Source organism: Phocoena sinus, chromosome 20 (assembly GCF_008692025.1).
Source record: "Phocoena sinus isolate mPhoSin1 chromosome 20, mPhoSin1.pri, whole genome shotgun sequence".
Classification (NCBI taxonomy): Eukaryota; Metazoa; Chordata; class Mammalia; order Artiodactyla; family Phocoenidae; genus Phocoena; species Phocoena sinus.
The window spans coordinates 50,596,518-50,623,341 of NC_045782.1; the positions used below are offsets into that span (position 1 = coordinate 50,596,518).

Sequence of the window (26,824 nt, forward strand, 5' to 3'; positions counted from 1 at the left end):
AGCAGGGAGCTTCCCCTGGTGGTTTGGGGCAGAGGCTTTGCCAAGAGTGGGCAGCTGTGCTGTGGATACCTGCCCGGAAGGTCCCTTCTGGATCCTTCCTGACTCACTGGAAAGCACTGCATGCCCCCACTGCTGGCAGGGCCGGGGGCAAGGCGGCCACGGGAGCAAAGGAGCTACAGGTGAGGTCAGCTGGGCCGGGTCGGGCCGGGGCTCACTCACGTCTGGAAGGCGTCCTGGCTGTTGAGGAAGGGGAAGAAGGAGGGCTCGCAGATCAGCCCGTGGTCCAGGCAGGCGTCCGTGCAGGCCCTCCCAGCGGCAGCCAGCCAGGCCCGGAGGGAGTGCGCTGGGGGCCAGGCCCCGGGGGCCAAGCTGGCGTTGCGGGCCCACTTGAGATGAGTGGCATTGGGGGCCAGGATGAAGGGGCTCTCCGGGGCTCGGGCCCCTGGGCGGGCAGGACCTGGGGCTGCACAGAACTCCTGCCCAGAGGAAAGCAGTGTCAAGAGGGAAAATGGAATACCTCACTCCCAACTCATCCTGTGGGTAGGGGTTGCAGGGGGGAGGGTCTTCCCTACTCCCCACTCACTTACTAAACTTCTAAACAACTGTGTAATAAAAATGAAAAATGAGTCTTTGCATTTCTGTGCTGTGATATGGGGGTTGAGACTCGAGCTGGGGGCCCAGGGCAGGGGTGCCCCAGGCCTGGTCTCTGAGCAGTACTGCTCGGCCCTGCCCATCTCCAACCCCCGCGCGGAAGGAAACAGATTGGAGAAGGACCTGGAGGTTAAAGCACACTGCACCCTGGGCAGAGGTGGGGCCTCAGACACTGGAGCCAGCTCGGCCCCTGGAGACAGAGAGTGGGGGACCCACCTACCTGGTGCTGGATGTAGGCATGGACCCGCTCCAGCATCCCCTCACACGTGTACTCGTAGGGCAGGTAGGGGTCCACCTGTGCGAGAGACAGGCAGACACATGGGGCAGGAGAAGCCCTGGGCCTCCCCAGACCTGGCTGCTCGGCCCTGGGAGCAGCCAGATCTGGGGGCTCTCACGGCCTGCACCCAGGGAGCCGACCACCCTATCCACGCAGATGCCCCGCTCCCCGGTGCACCCTTCAGTGGCCCTCGGGGGCCTCACGACAGCTCATCCCTCCCTGACCCCCTCCCACTTCCACTGAGCTTCTCCTCTTTCCCTAAAGCTCAGCATTCCATCCCCTCCTCGGCTGTGATGCCTGCTCTTCCCCAGCCAACCACCGGATGCACCCTCCCCTCTTAGACGTCACCTCCTCCAGGAAGCAGACCCAGAGCTCCACCCCACCTCCTGTTAAAGGACCACTTTCCTTTGCACACACCCCAGACTTTCCCAGTAGAGAATTAGTGCCTGTGTCATCATTTCTGATTTTTTTTTTTTTTTTTTTTTTGCGGTACGCGGGCCTCTCACTGTTGTGGCCTCTCCCGTTGTGGAGCACAGGCTCCGGCCATGGCTCACAGGCCCAGCCGCTCCGTGGCATGTGGGATCTTCCCGGACCGGGGCACGAACCCGTGTCCCCTGCATCGGCAGGTGGACTCTCAACCACTGCGCCACCAGGGAAGCCCATCATTTCTGATTTATCCCTTGTCTCCCTCAGGTCATAAGCCCCATGGGCTGTGGGACCACAGCTTGTTCACCATTAAATCCCTGGTGCCTGGCACAATGCCTGGTACACAGGAGTCACTGAGGAACTAGTCATGGAATGAAAAAGCATCCCCAGCTCTGCCTGTGTTCTGCCCAAGATGTGGAAGTTTCACGCAAAGCAACACAGGGAATCTCCCAGCCTGATGGAATGAGATGACATTTGTAAAGCTTCCTGCCCAGACCAGGCACCCGGGAGCTACATGAACTAGGTGCCCCCAAAGGGAGGCCACATACCGTCAGTCTAAATATCAGAGTTATAGAACAGCGCACGCTGGGGCCGACGGGACCAGATGGATTTGGTAGCTGGGGCGCAAGGAGCAAGGGGAACGGAAGAGGTGATGAGGCCGCTGCCTCCCCAGCGCGAGTACCCCCACCTCCTCTCCAGTCTTCTTACCTGGCCACCCCCTCCCTGTTTACAGCAACCCTCGGTGGCCCAGCACACACAGCCTCCTTGGAGGAAACTGTCGGCCAGGTGGGCAGGAGGCGAGATCGCAGTGACCTGGGAGATGTTCCATCTCAGACTCAGAGGAAGGTCTGTTTTGGCCTTTGGCCCCACCCCCCACTCCCCACCATGTGTGTTGGCACCATACCCAGCCCAGCCGCCTCCTGATAATGCCGTTTCCCTGCCAGCAGCTCCAGAAATCAGGCAGTTTCCGCCCAGGTAGTGAAGTGTTGCTGGTCTGCCCAAGTCCTTTCTCCGCATCAGAGATGGGTGTGTCAGAACCCAATCAGGCTGCGCTGGGTCCTGCCTCCTGTAGACCCCACCTCGAAGGGCTGGAGGCCCATCCTGGGCCCTCTGGCCCAGGGGACATCCCCGACTTCAAGCTGAGGAGGGCCTCAGGGAAGCAGCAGCTACCACCAGGACTGATTCTTGGGACCAGGCCCCACCCATCTGACCGTGCCGCGGTTCTGACTTCACCTGCCCTGTGAGTCGGTGTCCTTAATCCTGGGGCAGATCCGGGATCCCAGAGAATCCCCAGGTCCACATCCAGCCACCACTCCACAGCCCATCAACCAGCACAGCCTTTCCAGCCCTGAGCTCCACACAGCCAATCCCAACCCCAGCTGATGGCCACCGAGGCCCCGGCCGCCAGCTGCTGCCCCAGGGGATCCCCAGTCGCCTCGGGTCCAAGACTTCAAGTCCTGGTTATAAATAAACCCACCAGAGAAGAGATTTCCCCTCCAACTATTACCCTGCCTGCTCCTGGCGGCAGCCACCGAGTCATCCCCGGGGGTGGTTTGAAGCCCATCACGTGGTGATTCTAAGCCCCCCTCCACCCGTGAGAGGGAGGGGACCATTCGCAGCAGCCACGCCCCGCCTGCCGTGAATCTCCCACCGGAGGAGCCAGCCTGCCTGGAAATTACCCCCATTAGGTCTAATTACAGGTGTGCATGGTGATCCGTCTGGACAGAAAGGCAGGTGCTGGTCCTGCCGGGATTGCTGGCCTGTGATGATGAGGGGGGAAGGGGGCGGGAACAAACTAGCAAGATTTCAATAAAAAAATTTTAAAAACCCGCAAACTCCAAGGCTGCACCGGTCCTTTTAAATCAGAAGCTGGGGATAGGCCAGGGAATCTGCATTTTAAACACCTCTCAGGCAATTCTTGGGTAAAGGGTTAACCGTCCAAGAGTCAGGCTGGGGGTGGGATGGCTAAAGGCAGGGGGGGCACGGGCTGGTTTGAGGTCCAGCTGCAATTCAGCCTGACGAATCTGCAGTACCTTGGTTCCTGGACCCTTTTGTTATTCTTTTTTTTTTTTTTTTTGCGGTAAGCGGGCCTCTCACTGTCGTGGCCCCTCCCACTGCAGAGCACAGGCTCCGGACGCGCAGGCTAAGCGGCCATGGCTCACGGGCCCAGCTGCTCCGCGGCACGTGGGATCCTCCCGGACCGGGGCACGAACCCGCATCCCCTGCACTGGCAGCCGGACTCCCAACCACTGCGCCACCAGGGAAGCCCTGATTTTTAATTAACTAACAATTAAACAGATGTTCATGTTTTAAAAAATCAAGAGAAAACAAGGCAAAGCAAGTTCTCCTCTGACCCCAGATGCCCAGCCCCTTCCCCAGGGCAGGCACTGTTATCAGTTTCTTGTGTGTCCAGCCAGAAATAACGCGTGAATAGATGAGCAGGCTCACACGCACCGACGCCCCCCAACATACACCCCTGTTTAGGTCTGCGGCTGGGAACATGGCTCTCCACAGGGCTGGGATCTCGCTCACACAGGCACAAGGGATCTTGAAGGTGCAGCCAGACCTGAGGCCTGGGGGTGGACAAAAGCCTTCCTGGTCCCCTTCCCACCCCGCCCCTGCTCCCCTGGGGTGGAAGTCCCAGAGGGTTGCTTTTGCAAGGGGTGCAGAGAGGGAGCAGGGACAGAGTGCAGGATGGAGGTCCGCTGCAGGGCAGCTTCCCACAGCGCCCTCCCCCACCGTCTGTCGGGGGGTGGGCGGCTTTCTCTAGCTTGCTCAGCCCAGTGTTGAGAGCTGACACCTGCCCCCCCGGTTCAGCCTCAGCCAGCGGTGGATGCAGTTGTGGGAAAAACACCCCGGTTTCCTCATTTCTCAGGACAAGCCGGGATGCGAGTACCCCACCTCTCGGAGGTCCCCGCCGGCACTGAGCACCAGGTGCTTGAAGGCAGGGGTAACCTTCTTGATGACACACCCTGACTCACTGGCACTCCAGGACCTTCCTTCCTGGGATCACCCCCCAGATAAACTACTTGTGCTCAAATCCCTGCCTGGGGTCAGCTCCGGGAAGAACCCAACCTCAGTCCGGGACCTGGAGGAACTTCCAGCAGAGGAGGATTTGTTTAAGCAGATGCTTAAGAGGGGGCGGAGGGCTCTCCCTGCACCACTGGTGGAGGTCCAGGGGTTCAGCCACTTCGCGGGTCAACCTGCCCGCATCTGCCACAACCAGAGATGCACCTAGGCTGTGACACAGCAGTTTCCTTGGTACTTTCACTAGAGAAACACTCACACCCAGACAGGAGGGAAGGACGAGAGTGGGGTGGGTAGAAGGGGGTGGGCAGGGTGGGCATGGATTTTCTGGGGTCATTTGCTGAGGGGGTGGGCTAAGACCGAGAGTGCCGAATGGGAGGGACTGATCCACGGGATGCAGGAGGGTGTTAAAAAGAAAAAACAATGCAGGCACTTCCCTGGTGGCACAGTGGTTAAGACTCTGAGCTCCCAGTGCAGGGGGCCCGGGCTCAGTCCCTGGTCAGGGAACTAGGTCCCACATGCCGCAACTAAGAGTTCGCATGCCACAACTAAGGAGTCGGCGAGCCACAACTAAGGACCCTGCCTGCCACAACTAAGACCTGGTGCAACCAAATAAATAAATAAGTAAAATTTGAAAAAAAAGGGCTTCCCTGGTGGCGCAGTGGTTGAGAGTCCACCTGCCAATGCGGGGGACACGGGACCATGCCCCGGTCCGGGAAGATCCCACATGCGGTGGAACGGCTGGGCCTGTGAGCCATGGCCGCTGAGCCTGCGTGTCCGGAGCCTGTGCTCCGCAACGGGAGAGGCCACGACAGTGAGAGGCCCGCGTACCGCAAAAAAAAAAAAAAACCTGGCAGTCCAGTGGTTAGGACTTGGCACTTTCACTGCCAGGGCCTGGATTCAATCCCTGATCAGGAAACTAACATCCTGCAAGTTGCATGGCACGGCCAAAAGAAAATTTAAAAAAATACGCAACCCTGCCTCCCAGTCAGGACAACCAAGCAGGGCTCTGGACCCAAAGTTAAGCCCTTAAGACCGTATGGGGCATCGATGCGCGGTGGCCTCTGCCCCAAGCCCGGCAGTGTCCCCAGCTCCCCAGACAGCTGTGTGTCCTCCCGGGCAGGGCTCTCCCTTGTGGTGGCCCCTGCCCCAGCAGCCTAATGCTCTCTGATTCTGCCACAAGTCCGCCCAGAGCAGCACAACCACCCCCAGCCCCCCGCCAGGGAGGGCACGCTCGGTGATCTTGGTGATGGGCAGAGAAGGGGACCTGACCGGACTGGGGTTTTTTGCTCAGCCTGGTGTCCGAGCTACAGCAAGAAACGGGTCCAGAGGGATCACGGAGAGCAGGGCTGCCCCTCCCCCAGATGCTCACACAGTCTGCCCGCTTCTCAAAATGAAGGGACTGCGAGAGCGCACACGCACAGGGAGCCATCAAAAGCCACAGAGGTGCCCACCGGGGAGAGGAGCTGCACAAGCCCCTCCTTGCCCTCCGCCCACACCCACCAACACTTACTTGCTGGAGGAAACGCAGAACGCTCTACCCACTTGCTATGCAAAGGCAGCACCACCCAGACCTGGTTTGAAATGCAGGGCTTCAGCCCCACCCAACTTGCTGACTCTAAACCAGCGCTTTAACAAGACCCCCAGGTGATCTGTATGCACATTATAGTCTGAGATGTGCTGCTAAAAGACCACAGAGACAGCAGAGTTCAAAGAACCTTCACGCGTTCATCCTGAAAACATTTACTCAGCACTTAACCTGTGCTAGGAGTGCTCGCAGGACCCGGCCCCCAGAGACACGTGATAAATGATTCTGGATCCAGGGCTGCCCTGTAAGGTTGTGCAGGTTGCTCACAGCACAGAGGCAGGTTTTCCCCCCACTCCCTCAACAAACACACACGCATCCAAGTTGCCAACCCAGGCCTGCAAGTCTGAATTCACCAAGACGAGCATCTTTTTCTAATTATAGCAAAGACCCAAAGTTTAGGATATTGGTGGTCCCGACTGGATCCGAGCCTCACCTGGGTTCTCACGATGGTCTTGATGGCTGCTTCGAGCTCCTCTGAGTTGTTGTAGTCGACAGTCCACACGTGGGGCTTGCCAATGAAGCTCTCTGCGTAGGGATGCTGGGAGAACACCTAGCCAGGGCACAGAGACGGGAGGCTTCTCCCTCTGCCTGCCAAGCTGGGCTGCGTGAAGAGCAGAAGCCCCCCACCCATCTGTCCCATCTCTCCCTTCACCCCATGTCTCAGTCTCCCCCTTCCAGGAACTGCAGGGGTCCCATCTCGGACCCTCCCGATGTGGGACCAGGCCCTTCCCACTCACCTCTCTGGAGGTGGGTTTGCCCCGGAAGAACTCATGGTTGAGCGAGCTGTGGGGCGGGCTGAAGCGGGACTGCAGGAAGACACAGCCGTTGGCGATGGCCTCCAGTGGGGCAGGGCCCTCGTAGGGGAAGCCAAACCCTATGAAGAGCTGCAGAACCGAGGTGGCACGGTGGTCAGGGAAGGTTGGGTATCACAGCCCAGGAGCCCCAGGAAGCTGGGAGCGAGGCTGGGGTTGGGACATTCACAGGAGGCGTCTGGGGCAGCAGAGAGCCCAGAGCAGCTGTGTGCCTCAGCCATTGTGGAATCAGGACATCTAGTTAGGTCATATCAATGGCCTCCTCCTGCTCTAAAGGCTATGACTCTGGAGGGGAAAAGAACAAGGGTTCCCAAGCTTAGAAGGCTCCAGGCCACTCCTACAGCTGACCTCAAAGGACCTTTACTCATTCACCCAAAAAACATTCATTCAGTACCTGACTTGTACTAGGAGTGCTCAGAGGGTTGGCCCCGAAAGGTGATCAATAAGTGATTCTGAATCTGGGGTTGCCATGTAGGGTTGTTCAGGTTGCTCACTGCACAAAGATACCCTCTCTCCACCCCGACACACACACGCACACACACACACACGAGGCCTGAAGAAATAAGTTATGGTGAGAACAGGAGAGGACCTGGCAGCTGGCTAGAGACTCTCCAGCCTTCACTGACACTTCAGGGCCCAACAGCAGGATCACGCTCCAGGGACACAGCTCAGGGAATTCCAGAAGCAGTTCGTCAGAACTACTGGCCCGATGGAACTCCAGCCAGGCTGCGCCCCGTCCCTTTGCCCCCAGCCTGCCCTTCCACCCTCTCAGTGGCTCTGAAAGCCAGGTCCAGGAGTCAGCTGGGCTGCACTGGTGTTGGGGCGGGGGGGGCAGGTGGGCAGCCCAACTCCTCTTCACCATCACTGAGCCCCACTCAGGTCCGTTTCACTGTGGGGCCTCCCCTGCCTGATGGCCATCCCCATCTCTGCCCCCAGCTCTGACCAGCCCCTAAGAGGCCCAGACACGAGGCTCAGGGCAGTAGTGTCCTGGGCATGTCCACACGTAGAGGGGGCCACAAGTGATGGCGGCAGGCGTGGCAGGCACGTATGGGCACCTCCTGGACGTCTATGGCCGGGCTGGGGTGAGGATGGAGGACGGCTGGGGCTCACTTTGGCCTTGCGCAGCAGCTGCTGGAACTCAGGCTGCGGCAAGAGGCCGTGGTTCTTCACGAAGGCCGGGACTTCGGGGGGCCGCTGGCTCTCGTAGTACACGGTGCCGTGGATCTCCATGTACTTGTTCAGGATACTCAGGAACTTCTCCTTCCCCTGGAAGAGGAGATGGAGGGGATGGGAGCCTTGCTCCAACCTCAGACGGCAGAGCCAGCTGAAGAGACACCCCCGGTCAGGAAGTCAGAAAACATGGGGCCAGTCTCAGGTCGGCCCCTAACCAACTGTGTGACCCTGAGGAGGCCCCTGCCCTCTCTGGTCCTCAATTTCTTTATCTATGAGTTACCGAGGTTGGATTAGACCAGAGGCCTCCTGACTATTTTTAGCCACGGACCTGTTCTCTTTCCAAAGGTCTCCTATAGAGACCAACATTTAATTGTATCCAGCTGGAGCTACTTGGCCTCCCCTGAATCGCTGATTACCTCCAAGGACCTCTGAGGAGGCATGGAGCATAGGTGAATACATAACACCTCAGCGTCCGGGCACCCATCTGACGCTACGGCCAGGGCCCTGAGCTGGGAGCGAGCTGCGGTCAATGTAGGACCTCAACAGGAACAAGCATGGGATCGGCTGCTGGGTTCTATTTTTTAGAGATTTTCTGAGGCTCGCAGAAGAGAGGGAGGGGAATGTAGCTTCGAGATCACAGAGAAGGGTGGGGCGTGGGGCTCTCTTCAGGGAGGATTAGTTCCCAACAGGCCAATGGGTCAGACAAAAAGAACTCATGGTTCCCCACACCCCGCCGGCCAGCATGAGATCAGACCACCAGGAGCTCCAGCCCAGGTTCACTTTATTAACCACAGCTCTTGTAGAATATTATCAATGGACATCAGAATAATTGTGAACAATTCACATTTTGAAACTCAAACTGTATACATTTTTCACAAGGAGGCCTTCCACTTTGGGTAATGCAGATCAGCCCTGCCTCTGAGAATGACCAGGAAAAACGGGAAAATGTAAAATACATCTATGAAGGCCCTGGAAAATCTAACAAAGGATGAAGAATTACAAGGCCAAGACCTGGGAGAAGGAGGAAAAGAGATTGCTGAGGCCAGTGTTGGGGTTGGTTTTCCCCCTGGGGGCACCTGCTGATTCCAGGGGCAGCATCTAGGCAGCTAAGCAGACCTGGGAGACAAAAGTCAGAGTTTGGGGCCTGCCAAAGATGGGGAGCCCTGATGGAAATCCACACTTTGGGTTGGAACTCTGAGGAGTTACAGCCTGGAAGAAAGGAGGGACCAGAACTAGAGCAGCTCTGGCAGGGGCTGAATCCTTTTAAAATTGTCTCAATCACTATCATTGGTTGAGGTGACCTGGGATTGCTAGGGCCCCAGCTGTAATCCAAGGATAAAAGTAAATCCTCTCTGGAAGAAGAGAGTATCATCCTTGACCTCAAATTATTTCTACAGTTTTTCATATTCATTTTCCAGAACTATCTAGAGGTAGTTTTTCTCAAAAAGAAAAGAAAAGGGAACCAGTAAAATCCCAATCAAAATCCCAGCAGGCTTTTTAAAATAGGAATTGACAAGCTAATTCTAAAACTCATTTGGAAATGCAAGGACCTAGAAGAGATAAAATAACTTTGAAAAAGAAGAAGAAATGGGGCAGACTTATATTACCTGATTTCAAGACTTATTGTAGAGTTACAGTAATCAAGACAGTGTGATATTGGCATCGAGAGAGACAGATCAACAGAACAGAACAGAGAGTCCAGAGATAGACCTACACATGTAGGGTCAATTGAATCCTGGCAAAGATGCAAAGACATTTCAGTAGAGGAAGGATAATCTTTTCAACAAACAGTCATGGATCACTCTATATGCAAAAAAAAAAAAAGGAAAGGGAAGGGAAAAAAGGACTTCAACCCAGACTTCATATCATATATAAAAGTTCATTCAAAATGGATCACAGACTTAAATGTGAACCTAAAACTATAAAACTCATAGGAGAAAAATCTTTGTGACCTGGGGTTAGACAAAGATTTCTTGGATACACCAAAAGCACAATCCATAAAAGAAAACACTGGACTTCATTAAAATTAAAAACGTTTGCTCTTTGAAAGATGCTGTTAAGAGAAAGACAAGCCACAGCCTGGGAGAAAATTTTTGCAAAGCATCTATTTGTTAAAGAACCTATATCCAGAATATGTAAAGAACTCTAACCACTCAATAATAAGAAAATAAACAACCCAATCTTTTAAATGGGCAACATTTTTGAAGGTATTTCACCAAAAAAGATAAACGGAAGACAAATAAGCACACAGAAACATCTTCAACATCCTTAGTCATTAGAGAATTACAAATTAAACCCACAATAAGATAATACCGCACACCTGTTAAAATGGCTAAAATTAGAAAGACTGACCATGCCAAGTATTGATGAATTTGTAAAGGAATTGGAACTCTCATACATTGCTGGCAAGATTGTAAAATGGCAAAACCACTTTTCTTAAAACGTTAAACAGGGCCTCCCTGGTGGCACAGTGGTTGAGAGTCCGCCTGCCGATGCAGGGGACACGGGATCGTGACCTGGTCTGGGAAGATCCCACATGCCGTGGAGCAGCTGGGCCCGTGAGCCATGGCCGCTGAGCCTGCGCGTCCGGAGCCTGTGCTCCGCAACGGAAGAGGCCACAACAGTGAGAGGCCCGCGTACCACAAAAAAAAAAAAAAAAAAAAAAAAACGTTAAACATAGTTCTACAATATGACCCAGCCATTCCACTCCTAGGTATTTACCCACAAGGAATGAAAGCATACGTGTGTACAAAGATATGTACGTGAATGTTCATAACAGCTTTATTTGTAATAGCCAAATACTGGAAACAACCCAAATGTCCACTAGCAGGTGAATGGATAAATAAAGTGCAGTCCATCCACGCAATGGAATACTACTCAGAAATGAAAAGGAATGAATGAACTATTGTTACATGCAACAGGATGACGGAGTCTCAAAATAATTATACTCAGAGAGAAAATCCAGACAAAAATGAATATATACCATATGATTCCATTTATATAAAATTATATCAATAGAAGATGAGAACTAATCCATAGCGACAGAAAGCAGACCACTGGTTGCCTGGAGATGAGGAGAGGAGAGATGGGAGGAAGAGATGCCAAAGGGAAGAAGGGATTTCAGGGGTGGTGGATCTATTCTCTCTCATGATTGTGGTGATGGTTTCACGTAAGTCAGAAGCCATAAAATTATACACTTGAAACAAGTTTAGTGTATTGCATGTCAATTTTCCCCAATAAAGCTATTAAAATAGATTTTTAAATACCTTGATTTTTAAAAAAATATCACGTACATAAAGAGACAAGACTATATGATCAACACCCAAGAGACACGACAATCAAAACAGATTCATAGGAGATCTATATGCTGGAGTTATCAGGTACAGACTTTAAGATAATATGCTGAATATAGTCTAGGAAATAGAAGATAAAATTTGAAACCAAATGGAAAAAAAAACCCACAGTGGCAGAAACTAAAGACTAAATGGATGGATTTAACAGCAGATTAAACACAGCTGAAGAGAAACTTCACTTACTGAAAGAACAAAAGAAAACATCCAGAATGAAGCATAGAGAAACTAAAGGATGGAAACTGCAGAAAAGAATGCTGGAGACAAGGGGATATAATGAAGATTTAATGTCTGTGTAAATGGAGTCCCAGAAGTACAGGAGAGAGATTGGGGCAGAAGCAACATTTAAAGAGAGAGTAGCTGAGAATTTCCTAAAATTAGTGAAAGGTCAAACCACAGATCCAAAGAGACCTACAAACTCCATGTAGGATAAAAACAAAACAAAACAGAACAAACAAACAAGCAAAAAACCACACTGAGGCTTATCATAGTAAAACTTCTGAAAACCAAACGGAAGCCTTCAAAGCAGGCAAAGGAAAACACAAAAAAGAAATTACCTTTAAAGGAACAATCAGACCTACACTGACTTCTCAACAGAAATGACAGAAGGCAGAGGACAAGCTAGGATTTGTACATAATGAATATATCCTCCGAGACATTCTTAGAAAATCAAAAACAGCAGTCCCAGACTAAGTTGGTTTCTTCTGGAGACGGGCAATGATTCCAGATGGAATCTCAGAGATGTAAGAAGGAACAGAGAACAATACAAAGGGTAAACGTGGGTAAATGTAAATGAATATTGACTTTGCAAAACAACAGTAGCAACGACAACAACAGTGATAATAATATATCGTGGGGTATAAAATATTTGGAGAGTATTAAAATACCATAAAACATATAAGCTGGGGCCGGATAGAAATAAAACATTTTAAAGTTCTTTTATAACCCAATGAAACGTAAAAGTATTGGCTTAGACGTTGATAAGTCAAAGGTGCGTGTTATAACCTTTGGGGTAGTGTAAAGAGTATAAAAATATTAAGAAGATCGGGACCAAAAGAATATGAGAGTACAATTAGCTAAAGGGAGGTGGATTTTTAAAAATATATCAATGTAAAAGGATAAGAAATGAGCGGAAAAGGAACATAGAACAGGTAAAAAAAAAAAAAAGAAACCAACTAATAAAATGGTAGACGCAAAGCCAAATCATATCAGTAATCACACCAAAAATTTTAAAGGATTACTTATTATAAAACTGAATTATGGCCCTAGAAAAAAATCAAATCAAGGACATAAAGTGTTTAGAAAATGTCTCCAAAGCCCCCATTCAACTTCCTGATCCCATTACCAGAGCAGCTATTATTAACAGTTTCTTGTGTGCCTTCCTCAGATCTTTTATGCATTATAAGCAGGTGTACATTTCCTTTAAAACACACACATACAGGCTTCCCTGGTAGCGCAGTGGTTGAGAGTCCACCTGCCGATGCGGGGGACACGGGTTCGTGCCCCGGTCCAGGAAGATCCCAGCGGAGCGGCTGGGCCCGTGAGCCATGACCACTGAGCCTGCGTGTCCGGAGCCTGTGCTCCGCAACGGGAGAGGCCACAGCAGTGAGAGGCCCGCGCACCGCAAAAAAAAAAAAAAAAAAAAAAAAAACCACACACATACATGCACAAATGGGTTCACGTTACATGCACTGTTGAGCAACTTTTTTTCACCTAATCATACACGTGTGTGTATTTATGTATGAAAACTTAAAGTTTTACAAAACAATAATTACTCTTTAAATATAAAGTCCTCTGATATCCTTTTATTCTATTGTTTCTAAGTTATTCTGCTTCATTGTAAAGGCTAATCAAGGCTCTCTGAGTTAAAAAAAGACAAATACTGCATGATCTCACTAATATGCAGAAGTGAAAAGAGTCAAACTCATAGAAACAGTAGAATGGTGTGAGTCAAGGGCTGGGCGGGGGCGGGGATGGGGACATATGAGTCAAAGGGGACAAACTTTCAGTTTTAAGATAAATAAATTCAGGGATTTAATGTCCAGCATGGTGATTATAGTCAATAAACCTATATTGTATACTTGAAATTTGCTAAGAGAGTCGATCTTAAATGCTCTCACCACACACACGATAACTGAGGTGGTGGATGTGTTAATTAGCTTGATTGTGGCACTCGTTTCACAACATAAATGTTTATCAAGCCATCATGTTGTACACCTTAAATACATACAATTTCTCTTTGTCAATTATACCTCAGTAAACCAGAGGATAAAAAAAAAAAACAACAACCACCAGAGCTAAGTTGCAGTTTGAAAAGTCCACCTTAGCTCCCCCCAGAAGCACTTCTGAGGTCTGGAATGTTTCTTCCAACAGCAAGGCTGGGTTTGCCCTGCATCCGGACGAGCAGCCTCTCTCCCATCCCTCAGTCCTGCTCCCTAGGACAGGCTCTCCTAAAACAGCAGCATCTAAGCCTTAGCCTCCAGCTCTGGGGACCCAGGATAAGACAAGCCTCCTCGGCACAACATTCACCAAAGCCCTCTTCCTGACCCCGGCTGCCGCCCCCCTAAGGATGTCACGACCTCATACCCTCCTCCCTCCTCCGCTTCTCGCCACCTGGCCCCCTGAACTCTAGATGGCATTTGTCCCAGGATGCTGCTGTCACTCCTTCCTTCAGCCGGCCACCTCTGCCTTCCTTGGGTCACAAAGACCAGAGCAAAGATGTCTTTTTTTGGAAGCAGCTGCTTTTTTTTTTTTTTTTTTTTTTGGCGGTACGCGGGCCTCTCACTGCTGTGGTCTCTCCAGACGCACAGGCTCAGCGGCCATGGCTCACGGGCCCAGCCGCTCCGCGGCATGTGGGATCTTCCCGGACCGGGGCACGAACCCACGTCCCCTGCATCGGCAGGCGGACTCTCAACCACTGCGCCACCAGGGAAGCCCGGAAGCAGCTGCTTTGAGGTCTCTTGCACAGCGTTGCTCCTGGCTAACCCAGAGGCTCCAGAGCTAGAGAGAAAACTGTTCTCTTCCCAGGCCTCATAACCTCTCATTCTCTCGGGGCAGTTTCTTAACAGTATTTTCTGGTCCAAGCAGACACCGTCTGTGCTCGCTCCCTTGCCCAGCACCCCGGGCATCCTGGCAGCCAGCTCGTTTGGCCTCAAATGAGGATGAGTCCTCGCCCCTCTCCCCACACCTGGCAGTGGGCACTGGTGTCTCAGCCAGGGCTTGGACCCGTAGTCCAGCTTAATCCAGAGCTTCTCTCTGCCTCTATCCAAGGCGTCATAACCGGGGAGGCTATGTAGAGTCAGCGTTAACTGTTCTGGCTCTTAGAGTTAGATGTGGGTTCAAATCCCAGCCCCACCACTTAACTAGCTTGTCACTCTAACCTCGTAGTTGACGGTCAAGTGAGAAAATATATGCGAGCACCTGGCAACAGTAAGCTCTGGATGGACCAATATTAGCCATGGCTATGACCTCATAGGGTTGTTGTGGCACAGACCAGGAGATGTCCCATAATATCGCTTTCCTCCCCCTTCCTCAGTCACAGAACTCCAGGGCTGAGCTGGGCACCTGGTTGCCGGGGGCACAGCCACTTCCAGCATCCCCTGAGACGGGGCATGCCCACGGGACGGAGACCTAGCCACAGGGCCATATGGGGAAGAGATGCGCGTAACGGTCAGGCGATATCCCTAAACCTGACCTTCCCCCGCCCCTCCTCCTTCCTCCTCTTCCTCTCCCCGCCCCCGCCCCCCCAGCTGGAGGGCAGATGTAATGACTGTGCACTGTCTGTGGTCATCTTAAATGATGAGGCAAGACCAGGGTGGGAACTAAAGAGGGCGGGTCAACCAGGGGAGAAGAGCCCCAGGGGTCAGGCCAGGACTGACACCTCCAGAGTCTGTCAACAGAAAAGAAGACACACTTGCATCTTGCCTCGATCACTATTATTCAGGGCTTTTCTGTGCCAGCTGGACTTAATCCTAATCGACACAGCCTGAGAATCATTCACTAAGATGGTCATGTGACAGGCTTGACATGGGGTACGGGGGCTGCTCAACGTTCCCCATGATCGGCATCTTTATTATTAAACTTTAGCCTCATACCGCCTGCCTTAGGTCAATGGCCCATCCTAGGAGCTGCCCCGCGCCACGCGGAGCTGGACCCTGACCTCCAGGGCCTGCCTCCCCTCAGAGGGCCCCGGGAAGAGCCTGAGACCCCGCTGTCCCCGTCACCCTCCTCCCACCTTGGTCTGGTCCATCCACAGGAGCCACAAACCCCGGAGAGCCCACCTCGGGAGCACCCCCAGGGGAGACCCTATAGAGAGTAGAGGGGGGCGGGAGGCGAAGGGAACACGTGGCATACCTGGAGCTGCCTCGTTGCCAGGGGGGCAGAGAGAAAAGAGGAGAGAGGACAAGTCAGTGGCGGGGTGAGTGGGTACCCTCCCATGCTGGTGGACGGGGTTCCAGTTCCTAGGCCTCTCCTGCTTCTCCACGGCCTCCCATCCCACAGAATCCCCACGTCTAGCCTAAACCCCCTTTGCGGGGTGAGAGTGTCTGTTGATCCATCTGAGGGAGGGTGGAAGGCTAAGCCATTTGAATTCGTTGCAAAGCGTGGGAGCAGGGAGAGGGGTGAGGCATGAGTCCCCGGCCTGGTATTTCCAAAGGCAGTTAGAGGCCTCTTTTCTGACCCATTAGTGGGGGCTGTTTTCCACCGTCGTCTGGTGCTGGGGGCGGTGGATGGGAGCCAAATCCTGGGGCTGGGAGCCCCTGGGGGCCGAGGGCTGGTGCTTGCGTTCAGCGGGGCTCACCTTCCAGATACTCGCCTCCTTGCCGTACACCACGGCCATGTTGCTGGCCTTGCCGCCTTTGATGAGCTGCTTCTCCGTCTCGTTGAGCTCCTCGGACACGAAGCCCATGAAGGAGTTGTCCGGGGTGTGAGCTGCAGCCAGACCACGAGGTCAGGAAGAGGGTTACCAGGCAGCCAAGGGCACACCCTGGGTCTACCCGGCCCAGCCCCATCAGAGGGCTCCCTGTTTGGCAAGGATGGGGAAGGGGGCTGGGAGGTAAGGGGTCCTGTTTGGGGCGGGGAGAGCATCAGTGCCCTGACCCCCTTCCACGGCATCTCTTACCACCTACCCAGCCCTCTCTCCACGCAGCCCTTTGCTCACAAGGCCCTGCTGAGAGGTCTTTCCTGACCCCAATCCCACTCTGTCTCCTTTCCCTGCTTTATTTTTTGTCCCAGCACTCACTGACCAGATGTGATAGTATAAATTGATTTGGTTGTGTATTGTCATCAGAATCTAAGCCCCACAAGAGAAAAAGCTGTCTGTGTCCCCGGTACACGGGGGCGCCCGGCCGGCTGGCTCACAAATGCACGGAACATCTTCCCTTTCACACCTGCCAGCTCCTGCCCTGCCCTTCCCTCTGCCTGGAGCGCCCGCCACCCTTTTCCAGGATGAGAAAATCCTATTCCGCTTCAGGGCCCCACTCCCACGTCACCTCCTCTCCTCCCAGAAGCCTTCTCTGGGGTCCACGTGCCCTCCCTTGTGGCCCCATCCACTGTGGTTAGGTCTCCGGCAAAGCGCAGATCGCACCCTGCCTCACCTCCCAGAACCGAGCACACCAGGGGCAAGGAATGCGTTTCAGCTAGGGCTCCAATTCCTCGGCCACGCTGCAGGAATGTCACTGATTAGCCCTGCCTGCCGTGGCAGGGTAGAGGTGTAGGCACGAGTGTCATCCAGCTGCAAGTCACAGATCCCTCCGTTCCACGTAGAGGACCTTGAATAGAGTGCTTTTGGAACCCAGTTAAACCTACTCTACCTTCCCAGGTGGGAGAGGCTGCGGGGAGTAGGTTGGTAACAGCCAAACACCCTTGATTTCCCAGAACAGCCCTGATGCCAAATACCCTATTTCTTCATTTCAGGTGCACGTTTTTTCACATTTTAGCATTTCTGAAATTGGGATGCATACTTTAATCAAATGTGTAGATTTAACACAATATGTCTACCCATCCCTCTCAATACCCACAAAATTTATAATCAGTATCTGGTGTACCTTAGAAGAGGTGGTGGTTTTCTGTCGAAGTGCCCCAGAAAGCTCACGGATTCGTGAGTCTGAAAATCCGACCACTATAAGGACGGGCTACAGAACAAAATGATCTCTCCTCTAGGGCTTCAGAGGCATAAGGGGGGCCCTGGAGGCCTGGAATTGTTTCTGTGATGGTCAGAGCTCAGGCAGCTCTCCTGTCTCAGGAGGCTGTGCCAGGCCAGGGAGAGGCCCCAGGAGGGCAGACCAGACCCTCCCTGACCCAGTTTGCCTGCCCAGCCCCACCCTGGCCTCTGTCCCTACCCTCTGGCTCTAGCTGGGGCTGCACCCAGGTCTCTCTCCCGTTTGCCATTTCCTCCCTATTCTCAGAGATGAAGAAAATCTCATTCCACCAACTCTACCAGAAGGGACAGGTTTAGAACAATTAGCTAAACTAGTGGGCGTGGAACAACGAAGTATTGCAACCAACTAAAATATCAGGGACCATTAAGCAAAGAGCTCCTGGGGGCGGGGCAAGGCAGGGAGAGGCAGCCAGAGCAAAGAGCAAAGGCAGTTAGCTCTTTGGGGAAATCAACCAGCTATCAATAGATGGGGAAAGAGGTCTGCTCATGAATTCCTTCCTGGACTTGGTATATCTTTAAGACAGGCAAGTCTGTTTTTTGTTCTCTCTTTCTTTAATTGATTCAGTCAATTAACATTTTTCTGAGGACCTTGATAGGCTCCAGGGAAATAAAGATAAATCAGTCAGTGGCTCCTTTTTGAGTGATTCATACATAATCTATCAGTGGAAAGAAATGTATAGGCAAATAACTCTATTTCAATATATGCTTTAACAGAATTAGGTTGAAGAGTTATAAAAACATTCTGCCTGGAATAGATAAGGTGATCAGTGAAAGTGACAGTAAAAAGAAGAGACATTTGACATGGGGTTTTGGAGGATGAGTAGGAGTTTGCCAGCTTTGGAACTCTAGATCCAGTGGGTTTTACCCCAGGGCAAGTCCTCATTTTCTCAGTGTAGATTATCACAGAGGGCTCTTAACCCATCTCCTGCTTCCCCGTCCTCTACCACTGTCCCTTTGGCCATCTGCAGTCTGCCAGAATAATGTATCTCAAAAAATTTGGGGGGTGGAATTCCCTGGAGGTCCAGTGGTTAGGACTCCGTGCTTTCACTGCCGAGGGCCTGGGTTCAATCTCTGGTCATGGAACTAAAATCCCGCAAACTGCCCGGTGTGACCAAAAAAAAAAAATTTCTCCATGATATTCCCTAGCTCAAGAACCTACAGTGAACCTCGAATTACCATATCCAATGTAAACTCTGGAATCTTTGCTAAAAGACCCCACCCCTCTGCTCCCAGATCCTCAATGGTATTTTTTCTGCTCTGCTATCACATATGCTGTTTCCACAGCCTACAGCAACACCACCACTACCCAGCCCCACTTCCTTTCCCTCCAGAAATCTCCTCAGGACCCATCCCACTTCAATCACCGTGCTGGGAGCACAATGCCACCAGATGACCTGTTAGGACAGTCACTCTTCTCTTGGAGAAGCCTCATACAACCTTGCAATGGGCTATAGGGAGGGAGTCTCGTCCCCACAGAGCCATGTGACCTCAGACAGGACATTCCACCTTTCTGGGCCTCAGTTTCCTCATCTGGGCTCCAAGGAAACTTCCCACCTTCCCAACCTTCTGGGATCCAATCAAGCCATTACTCGTGTATTATTCAGAAATCTTGTCTGCCTCTAATACAGCCTAGAACCTGAAGAGTAATACAAAAGCAGTCCCTAAGCACCCAAAAGGGAGGCATTCATTTGACAGGCTCAGCAGAGATCAGCCACTTTACTTACGAGCAAGTTCCTCGGGACCCTGCTTGGAACTAAACTCACTCTTAATTTAGAGACAATCCTAAGGAGGGCACTTATCCGGCTTTCTGACCCACAGCCTTCAAAGAGCCGCCAATTAGACGTCCAAGATGCTGCTGGACGCAGATAGCTTGACGACGATTCAAAGTGACAGCTGACAGTCTCCCAAGTAGGAGAAAAGGCGCCACACCAAACAGCGACAGGAGAAGGGGCCACTCAGCAGGGGACGTGGCTCCACACACCTCTGCCGGCCCCGCAGGGCGGGCCCCACACCAGAGAGATAGAGCATTGGCCCCGAGTTGTCAAGAAAAGGTTCAATTATTTTCAGCGCGCTGCATGTAAGAGGGGAGGTCAGTGTTTATATATTTTAAAGTCTCATTAAAAATCACGAAAGCGGGCTTCCCTGGTGGCCCAGTGGTTAAGAATCCGCCTGCCAATGCAAGGCACATGGGTTCGAGCCCTGGTCTGGAAAGATCCCACATGCCGCAGAGCAACTAAGCCCGTGCGCCACAACTACTGAGCCCGCACTCTAGAGCCCGCAATCTACAACTACTGAAGCCCACGCGCCTAGAGCCCGTGCTCCACAACAAGAGAAACCACCGCAATGAGAAGCCCGCACACGAGAGTAGCCCCCGCTCACCGCAACTCGAGAAAAGCCCGCGCGCAGCAACAAAGACCCAAAGCAGCCAAAAATAAATAAATAATTTTTTTAAAAAATCACGAAAGCTCAGCTCGAATGGCATCCCTTGCCCGAAGCCCGTCACCCACAGGGGCCCCAGCCACCCCACCCCCCAGCCTTACTTCCCATTATCCCCAACGCTGGAGCCTCCCGGAGCATTTGCATTTCCAGAACCTTCCATTCTTTCCATATCCATCTTCACTACGTCTGTTCCCTCTGCTTAGAAAGCCTCCCTATGCTGCCCCCTCGCCACTCACTTAAGTCTCCCTCCACGTTGGAATGTCTCTCTTTCTCAAAGGCCATGGAACCCTCTTTGTTCTGGAACCCTGTGCTGAGCCGCTCTCGAGAGCAAGACAGCAACGTGTGCTCCAGGAGGAAAAAGGCTGCGTCCTCTGGGTGTTGGAAAGGTTACCATGCTTCCCCCACCCCCCCGCCACCCAGGCTGCCCCCTCCCTACACACCCCAGAGGCTTCCTCTGTGGCTCACACATTTGCAGAGAGGGGAACAAGGCTTTCCCGTCCAAGGGGACACGCCAAGGGGGTGTGTTCCCCCCTCCCCGCACAGGCCCCAAAAGGAAGGAGAGGAAGGAATGGGGCCTGCCTCCTCCCGGGCCGCCTCCCAGAGCCGGACACTCACGGAACATGGTCATGAACTGCTTCGGGTTGAGGTTCCAGTAGCCCCAGTTTGTCCGGTAGCCGTGCAGGGTGGCGTACTCCTCGTGGTTGTACGCAGGCTCTGTCCCAAAGGTGTCGATGACCCGGATGCGGCACCTGTCCACCCCCCCGGGATCAGGAACCAGGGTCACCAACCTCCCTGTGTCTCCCTGGGCTAGGATTGTGCCAGCCGTGGGCTCTGTAACCCGAAGGTGGCTGGTCAGGATAGTGTGATGTGTGGTCAGGGCTTGGGCTCAGACACTAGCTGGCTGTGTGACCACGGGCAAGTGCCTTAACCTCTCTGGGTCAGCTTCCCCACTGGTGAAATGGGGATAACTGTCTCAGGGTCTTAGTGATACACCTGAACCAGGGACCACTAACTCAGGAACTGTTAGTTTTTACAGCTGCCCCAAGGGAGCCTAGAAGGGGAGGCCCAGCCTGGAATGGGATCCCTCCCCACTGCCCCAGGGGTCACTTGTACGATTTCTACTTTCCTGGGCAGGGGGTCCACAGTCCCTCTGCCCAGGAGCCTGACACCTGCAGGATGTGCCGGGGTTATCTGGGCTGAGATGCAGAAGATCAGGGCCTCAGAGGGACCAGCCACTGCCACGGGCCCATCGTGCCCATCGTGCCTCAAAGTCTCCTGCAAGTGTGGCCACTTCAGGTGGGCCTCCCAGCCGGTGGAGGTTCTGTCCCACCCTTTGGCCCACTGAGGCTGCTGTCAATGGGCCAAAGCCCAGAACCTCTCCCTCCATCTGGGCCACCCCGGAGTGGGCACCTGAAGAAAACCGCTGAGACTCAGACGCCCCTACAAGGAGTTCCCTCACCCAGAGTCCTTGCCGGTGACCCAGAATTGTCCAGACTGCTGAGGTCAGCACTCCTCCCCCGGAAGAGGCGGGAATGGCAGGAAGAGGCCCCAGTGCACGGAGAACATGCATTAATAATAAAAGCAATAACGCTGCCTGTCACTTTTTTTTTCCCTAATAAAATCATGTGGGATAGTCAATGAGACTAGAGCAAACGTAATAAACAGCAGGGCTCTCTGTGCTAAATTAAACCCCGTGCCCAGCTGGCTGCAGAGAGACAGGGCTATGGCATCGGCCTTCCTCCTGCCCTGGAGGGGGTGGGGTGGAGGAGGGAGTCGGGGTGGGGGGCTGCTGGGTCCCCACCCACAGAGGTCACGCCCCGTTACCTGCCTTGTTCCCCTCCACCACTCCCCGCAATTCCTCTGCCCCCTCCATCTGGGTCAGCTCTGACCCTGCCCCCCAGCCTGTCCAGCAGCACAGGGGCCTGGATCGCCCGGCTGTGGTTTATTAATTGCCATCTGAGTCAGCCTTAGTCAGGAGGCAGAGCGGTCAGAGGAGGAAGGCAGTGGGGGAGGGGAGCCTTCTCTCCACCGCAGAACCTGGGAAAGTGCAATCCCCCACCTTGGGGACCAGCCGGCAGCCAGAGCCCGGGGGCTGCCATGGGCCATCGCCACCGTCGCGCTGCCCTCTCACCGGTACTTCCTGAAGGAGAGTCCCATGTACCGCTTCATGTGCTGCAGGCCGTGGTAGTCGGTGTAGACGAGGTCGAAAGGCAGGGGCGTGGCGAGCGGGCAGCTCCCCCGGCCTGGCGGCGCCCCTAAGTTACTGAGAGAAGAGCCCTTCAGAGTCTGAGCCCCGAGAGGGACCCACAGACAGCAAAAACCCCTCTTCCCAAACAGGCTTGCCCTGGGGGGACCTGGAGCCCACCCTCGTTCCTATAGCCCAGAATAAGTGGCGGGGAGAACACTGTAAAGGAAAGTGAGGTCAGTGCATGAATCCTGCCGAACTCTTGGAGAGGAAGCAAACAGGGCAGCCATGTACGGTTGTATAGGTTTTTCACTGCACAAGAGACTCCAACGAGGGACAAATGGGACTGAGATCCAGCCCCGGCTAGCTTGCCAAGACTGTACCTGGCCTGGGCTACCTGCCAGAAGGAAGGAGCACCTTCTGTTAATTTGCACAAACTTGATCCCTGCAGGGCTGTGTCCACCCAGAGGGGGCACCTGTACCCAGTGTGCACAAGGTGCCATCAACACCTGGCGAGGTCCTCGGCGCAGCGTCAGCATCTGTTAGCAGCTGAAGGGTCCCCAAACCTGTGTCCCGTGCTGCTGACTGGCTCCTGGCCCACGGAGATGCCTAGCCCTGCCCCACCGGCAGACCCTGCCTGCTGGGTCACTTACTTGCAGGCTTTCACACGGGAACAGGGCTGCCACTGGTGACCCAGGGTGGAGACTTCGGATCACCTCACTGGAGCCTGAAGGACACGGCCTCCCATCTGCCCAGTCCACCTCCCTGGAGACAGGCTCAAAGCCCCCTGCCTGGCCCCCCCAGTGCCAGCGTGAACTTTGCCCTGGATGCCCCTGCCCACCATCCGGGAGCCTTTGCTAAGCCTGACTACACAGCCCCGGCAGAGATGACGCGGCTTTTGGATGAATGACTCAGTCAGTCTGTGCTGAGCGGCTGAGCCAGGAAGACTAGTGTCGGCCCCCAGGGAAGCCCCCCAGCAGCCGCCCACCTCCCCCATTCCCGCCTCCCTTGGATTCGTGGTCCAGATGCTGCAAGGCATCCGTGAGACCTCCCAGTGAGCCCCTTCAGGGATCCACTTGGCAAAAGGCCACAGTTATCATCAGTTCCCTGGGTCGCATCTCCGGCTCCTTGAGACAATTCAAGCCATGTGGAAAAGCAGCACCTGGACGCCTCTGCGCTACCTAGCGCACGTTCAACAAGACACCCACAGAGGCTCGGTAAACACTGTGCGCTGAGCAAACTGCCCTAACGCGGCCTTTTCAGCGACGTTGATGATAACCTGACGACAAGGCCATGATGGAAAGATGTCACGGGGAGCTTCGGGCGACGGGGATCAAGGCCTCAGGGGTTGGTCTGTGGCCGGCAGAGAAGGGCATGCCCTCCCCCCCGCCAGTGCACCCAGCCTCACGCAGCTCCCCCACGCTGGCTCCCCCAGTGGTAGAACCTTTGCTGCTAAGTGGGGAGAGAGGAGTGCAAAAATCTTATAACCATTTTCTCCCCATTTCTTATCTATAAACTTAAAGATGGCCAAGCACCCCCCCCACCCCTGTCTCCACCCGTCCAACCCTCCAATGAGCCCCTCTTTCCAACCAGACGGCCACACAGGACTCTCAAACCCAGGGCTTCTAAGGCAGGGCGTGCTTCTTCAGCTTTTTTGCTGAATTACTCAGAAAGCAAAGGGGAATAAGCCCAGGACCCCAGGGGTCTGGAGCCATCACAGGAAACAGTTCCCACAACCTGGAGACTTCATGAAATGTTTGGTGGTATTTTTAAGTGGTGAGCAGGTTTTACATTCTCCTCTGTAGGATCCCTGTTTTCCTTCCAGCGTGGCTGCCTCTCACACCCCAAAGCCCTCCAGTCACATGAAGCATCATTTTTGTCCTGAGCTACAGAAGCTCTGGGTTTAGGACAGACCCTCGTCCCCCTCCCCACTTCCTCCACTCAATTGAGAACCACAAATAGAAAGACAAGGTGATGATTCCTCTTGCAGAAGTGAGGAAGCGGGTGGCTGCTCCTCCCTCATGGAATCCGGGTCTGGGAAAATTAAGACGATTCTGAAAATATAAACCGTAGGTGGGTCTAGTTGCTGCTACCTGCACCAGTCACATGCTTGATTTTCCCACACTGCATTTCTGGCTGGTTACCAGGCAACATGTTGTCCCTCTGTGGCCATGGGTGGTGCCAACAAAGTCATGGGTGCTTCCTTTGGTTGCCTCAACCCTGACCACACCCCTGGCCCCAGCCCCAGACACCAGGGCCACTGAGGCCAGATAAGCAAGTCACAGCCCTGTCCTGGGAAAATGACCCCACACTGACTTCCTAGAGCCTGTGTCGTCTTCCTCACCTTCATGGCTACCATTTTGAACACAGGCACCATTCTACGTGCTTTCAACTCATCAATTCTTCAATTCCTTTCATCTGGGCAACTACCCTATGAGATCAGACGCATTCCCATCCTGCTCCCCTCTTTACAGATTAGGACACAGAGAGGTTTAGTCATTTACCCAGGATCATACAGCCAGGAAGGCGTGGAGCTGGGATTGGAACCCAGGCAGTGGGCTCCAGCGCCCACACTCCCACCCACTGAGCTCTCCTTCCTCCCCAGGGCCACTGGGCATCAGACAGCACAATGGTGGGTCACTGGACCACAGTGACATCCTGAAATTGGAGCCCCGGGCTGCCAGCAGAGATCGGGCCCCAGTCCCAGTTTTGTTGCTAACTTTGGAGGGGCCACTAGCCTCTAGAGATTTCATTTTTCTCATCAGCAAAAGACAAATAGAAATGCCTACCTTGGGCTTTCCTGGTGGCGCAGTGGTTGAGAGTCCGCCTGCCGAGGCAGGGGACGTGGGTTTGTGCCCCAGACCGGGGGGATCCCGCGTGCCGCGGAGCGGCTGGGCCCGTGAGCCACGGCCGCTGAGCCTGCGCGTCCGGAGCCTGTGCTCCGCAACAGGAGAGGTCACAGCAGTGAGAGGCCCGTGTACCGCAAAAAAAAAAAAAAAAAAAAGCCTACCTCACGGGGTTCCTGGTAGGATCAAGTGGGGCAAGGAGAGTGAAAGTTCCGTTGATTATTATTACTTTAGTCATCAGGTTCACCTTCTGAATTTCCGAATCTGGCAACTCCTTACCCCATCCCCACGCCCAACACACACACCCCTCACTTAAGGTCACGGTCATTTTTCAGCTGGAATCTTGAGATAATTTCCTCTCCATTCTGCCTCCCTCCTGTCTTGCCTGGCTCTTTTCTAGAGAGATCTTTCCACGATGTCAACCTGGTCAGTCATCCCTGGCTCCATCTGATCCTTTCCAGAGACTTCTCACCTCCTGTTCCTGGACTCAAACCTTGCCTCCTCCTCCAGGAAGCCCTCCTTGGACCTCTGGTCAGAGTGAGACGCCCTTCTCCCTCGATCCCCCTGCCCCAGCATCCCACTCCCCTCCCCACCATCCCTCTGCACTGCCCTGAGTCACCTCCTCACAACCGGGGCCCCTCCAGGGCAGGGCCAGGTTATCTTTGAAAGCCCAGAGCTGGGACAGGATCTGACCCAGTAAGTACTGTTGTGTTCATGAACGAATTCACAAGGTAATGAACCATGAGAACCCGCCATCCCCCCACCCCTGGAAGAACTGGTTTAAAGGCTGAAAATATGGTCAAGAAAAGCATGTTAGGAGAGAGGGGGTGGGTGAGTGAGAGGGGCCCAGGGCTGATGGGCGTCGCCGAGGGTTATTAGCTGAGTAGCCTCCTGGTCTGGACAGGACACAAGTGGCCCCACGGGTCCCAGAAGGACATCACAGCAGGAAGAAGAGGAGGAGAGACAAATTGGTCCAGAGACAGCAGGTCCTCCTCCCAGGAGGAGTTAACGAAGAGACCCACAGTCCCCCCAGCCCTAGAAAACAAAGATTTTCAATTCACGGTGACTTCACTGGAAATGTGTCTGAAGCTTCCTCATTACTCTTGTCACAAGGAATCTGAGCTCGTCCCGAGGAGAGCACAGAGGGTCAGCCGAGGGGAGAGGGGGCTGTGGTTTTATCACTTGTAATTTAAGTTCACTTTTATGGGCAATTTTACTCTAAGTGGTTGGTTGGAGCAGTGACATGAATTGAAAAACGCTGTCTCTTGACAACCTTCAGACAAAGTGCCCAGGAAGGCTCAGCTGTACAATTCCACCTTCCGTGCTGACTCCTCAAAAGGCCCCTGTCCAGACATTTTCCTAATTCCAATGTCAAGTTCACTTCTCTTCCGACTCTTAGCCCAGGGCTGTGTCGGGAGGGGCTCACAGAGCCTCCCCACCCCCATGGCCCTGGTGAGAGGGGGTCAAGCAGCCTCTCAGCATGAAGGGGCTTCAGACGTACCCACTTAGCCTCCCCTGCCCGCCCACTACCACCCACAATGCTTGGGAAGTTTCTGTGGAATTGCCAAATTGGGTGGTTGGAATGAATTTCCAAATGTCCCCAGGCCACCTGTGTAGGAGTCTAAATACAGATGAAGGGGGTGGGGGAAGGAGTGATCTAGGGAAAAAGAGCCCTTCTACAGGTCACCTGGTCCTCTGATCCCGCTGCCCAACCCAGATTAATCCACCCTTGAAAGCCAACCTGTCAGGGGCAGTGGGGGATGGGGACTTACGGTTTAATGTGAACCGTTTCAGTCTGGGAAGGGGAAAAGGCTCTGGAGATGGATGGTGGGGATGGTTGTACAACCACGTGAACGAACCTAACGTCTCTGAACCGCACACGGTTAAGATGGT

The 26,824-nt window shown here is 53.5% G+C and overlaps 1 protein-coding gene across 2 annotated transcripts in view; it reads right to left on the reverse strand.

Annotated features, from left to right (window-relative positions):
• Window positions 1-26,824, reverse strand: part of MGAT5B (alpha-1,6-mannosylglycoprotein 6-beta-N-acetylglucosaminyltransferase B) — a 68,239-nt gene that overhangs the window by 1,783 nt on the left and 39,632 nt on the right. The window contains exons 9-17 of one of the 2 annotated variants that reach the window (XM_032616826.1): window positions 22,032-22,163; window positions 20,516-20,649; window positions 16,103-16,233; window positions 15,658-15,663; window positions 7,892-8,047; window positions 6,707-6,853; window positions 6,403-6,519; window positions 872-946; window positions 220-476 (exon numbers count right to left, since the gene is read on the reverse strand). In XM_032616826.1, coding sequence (XP_032472717.1) covers window positions 220-476; window positions 872-946; window positions 6,403-6,519; window positions 6,707-6,853; window positions 7,892-8,047; window positions 15,658-15,663; window positions 16,103-16,233; window positions 20,516-20,649; window positions 22,032-22,163 — 1,155 coding nt within the window. The remainder of the gene's footprint in view (window positions 1-219; window positions 477-871; window positions 947-6,402; window positions 6,520-6,706; window positions 6,854-7,891; window positions 8,048-15,657; window positions 15,664-16,102; window positions 16,234-20,515; window positions 20,650-22,031; window positions 22,164-26,824) is intronic. The other variant, XM_032616825.1, reaches the window with a different exon arrangement.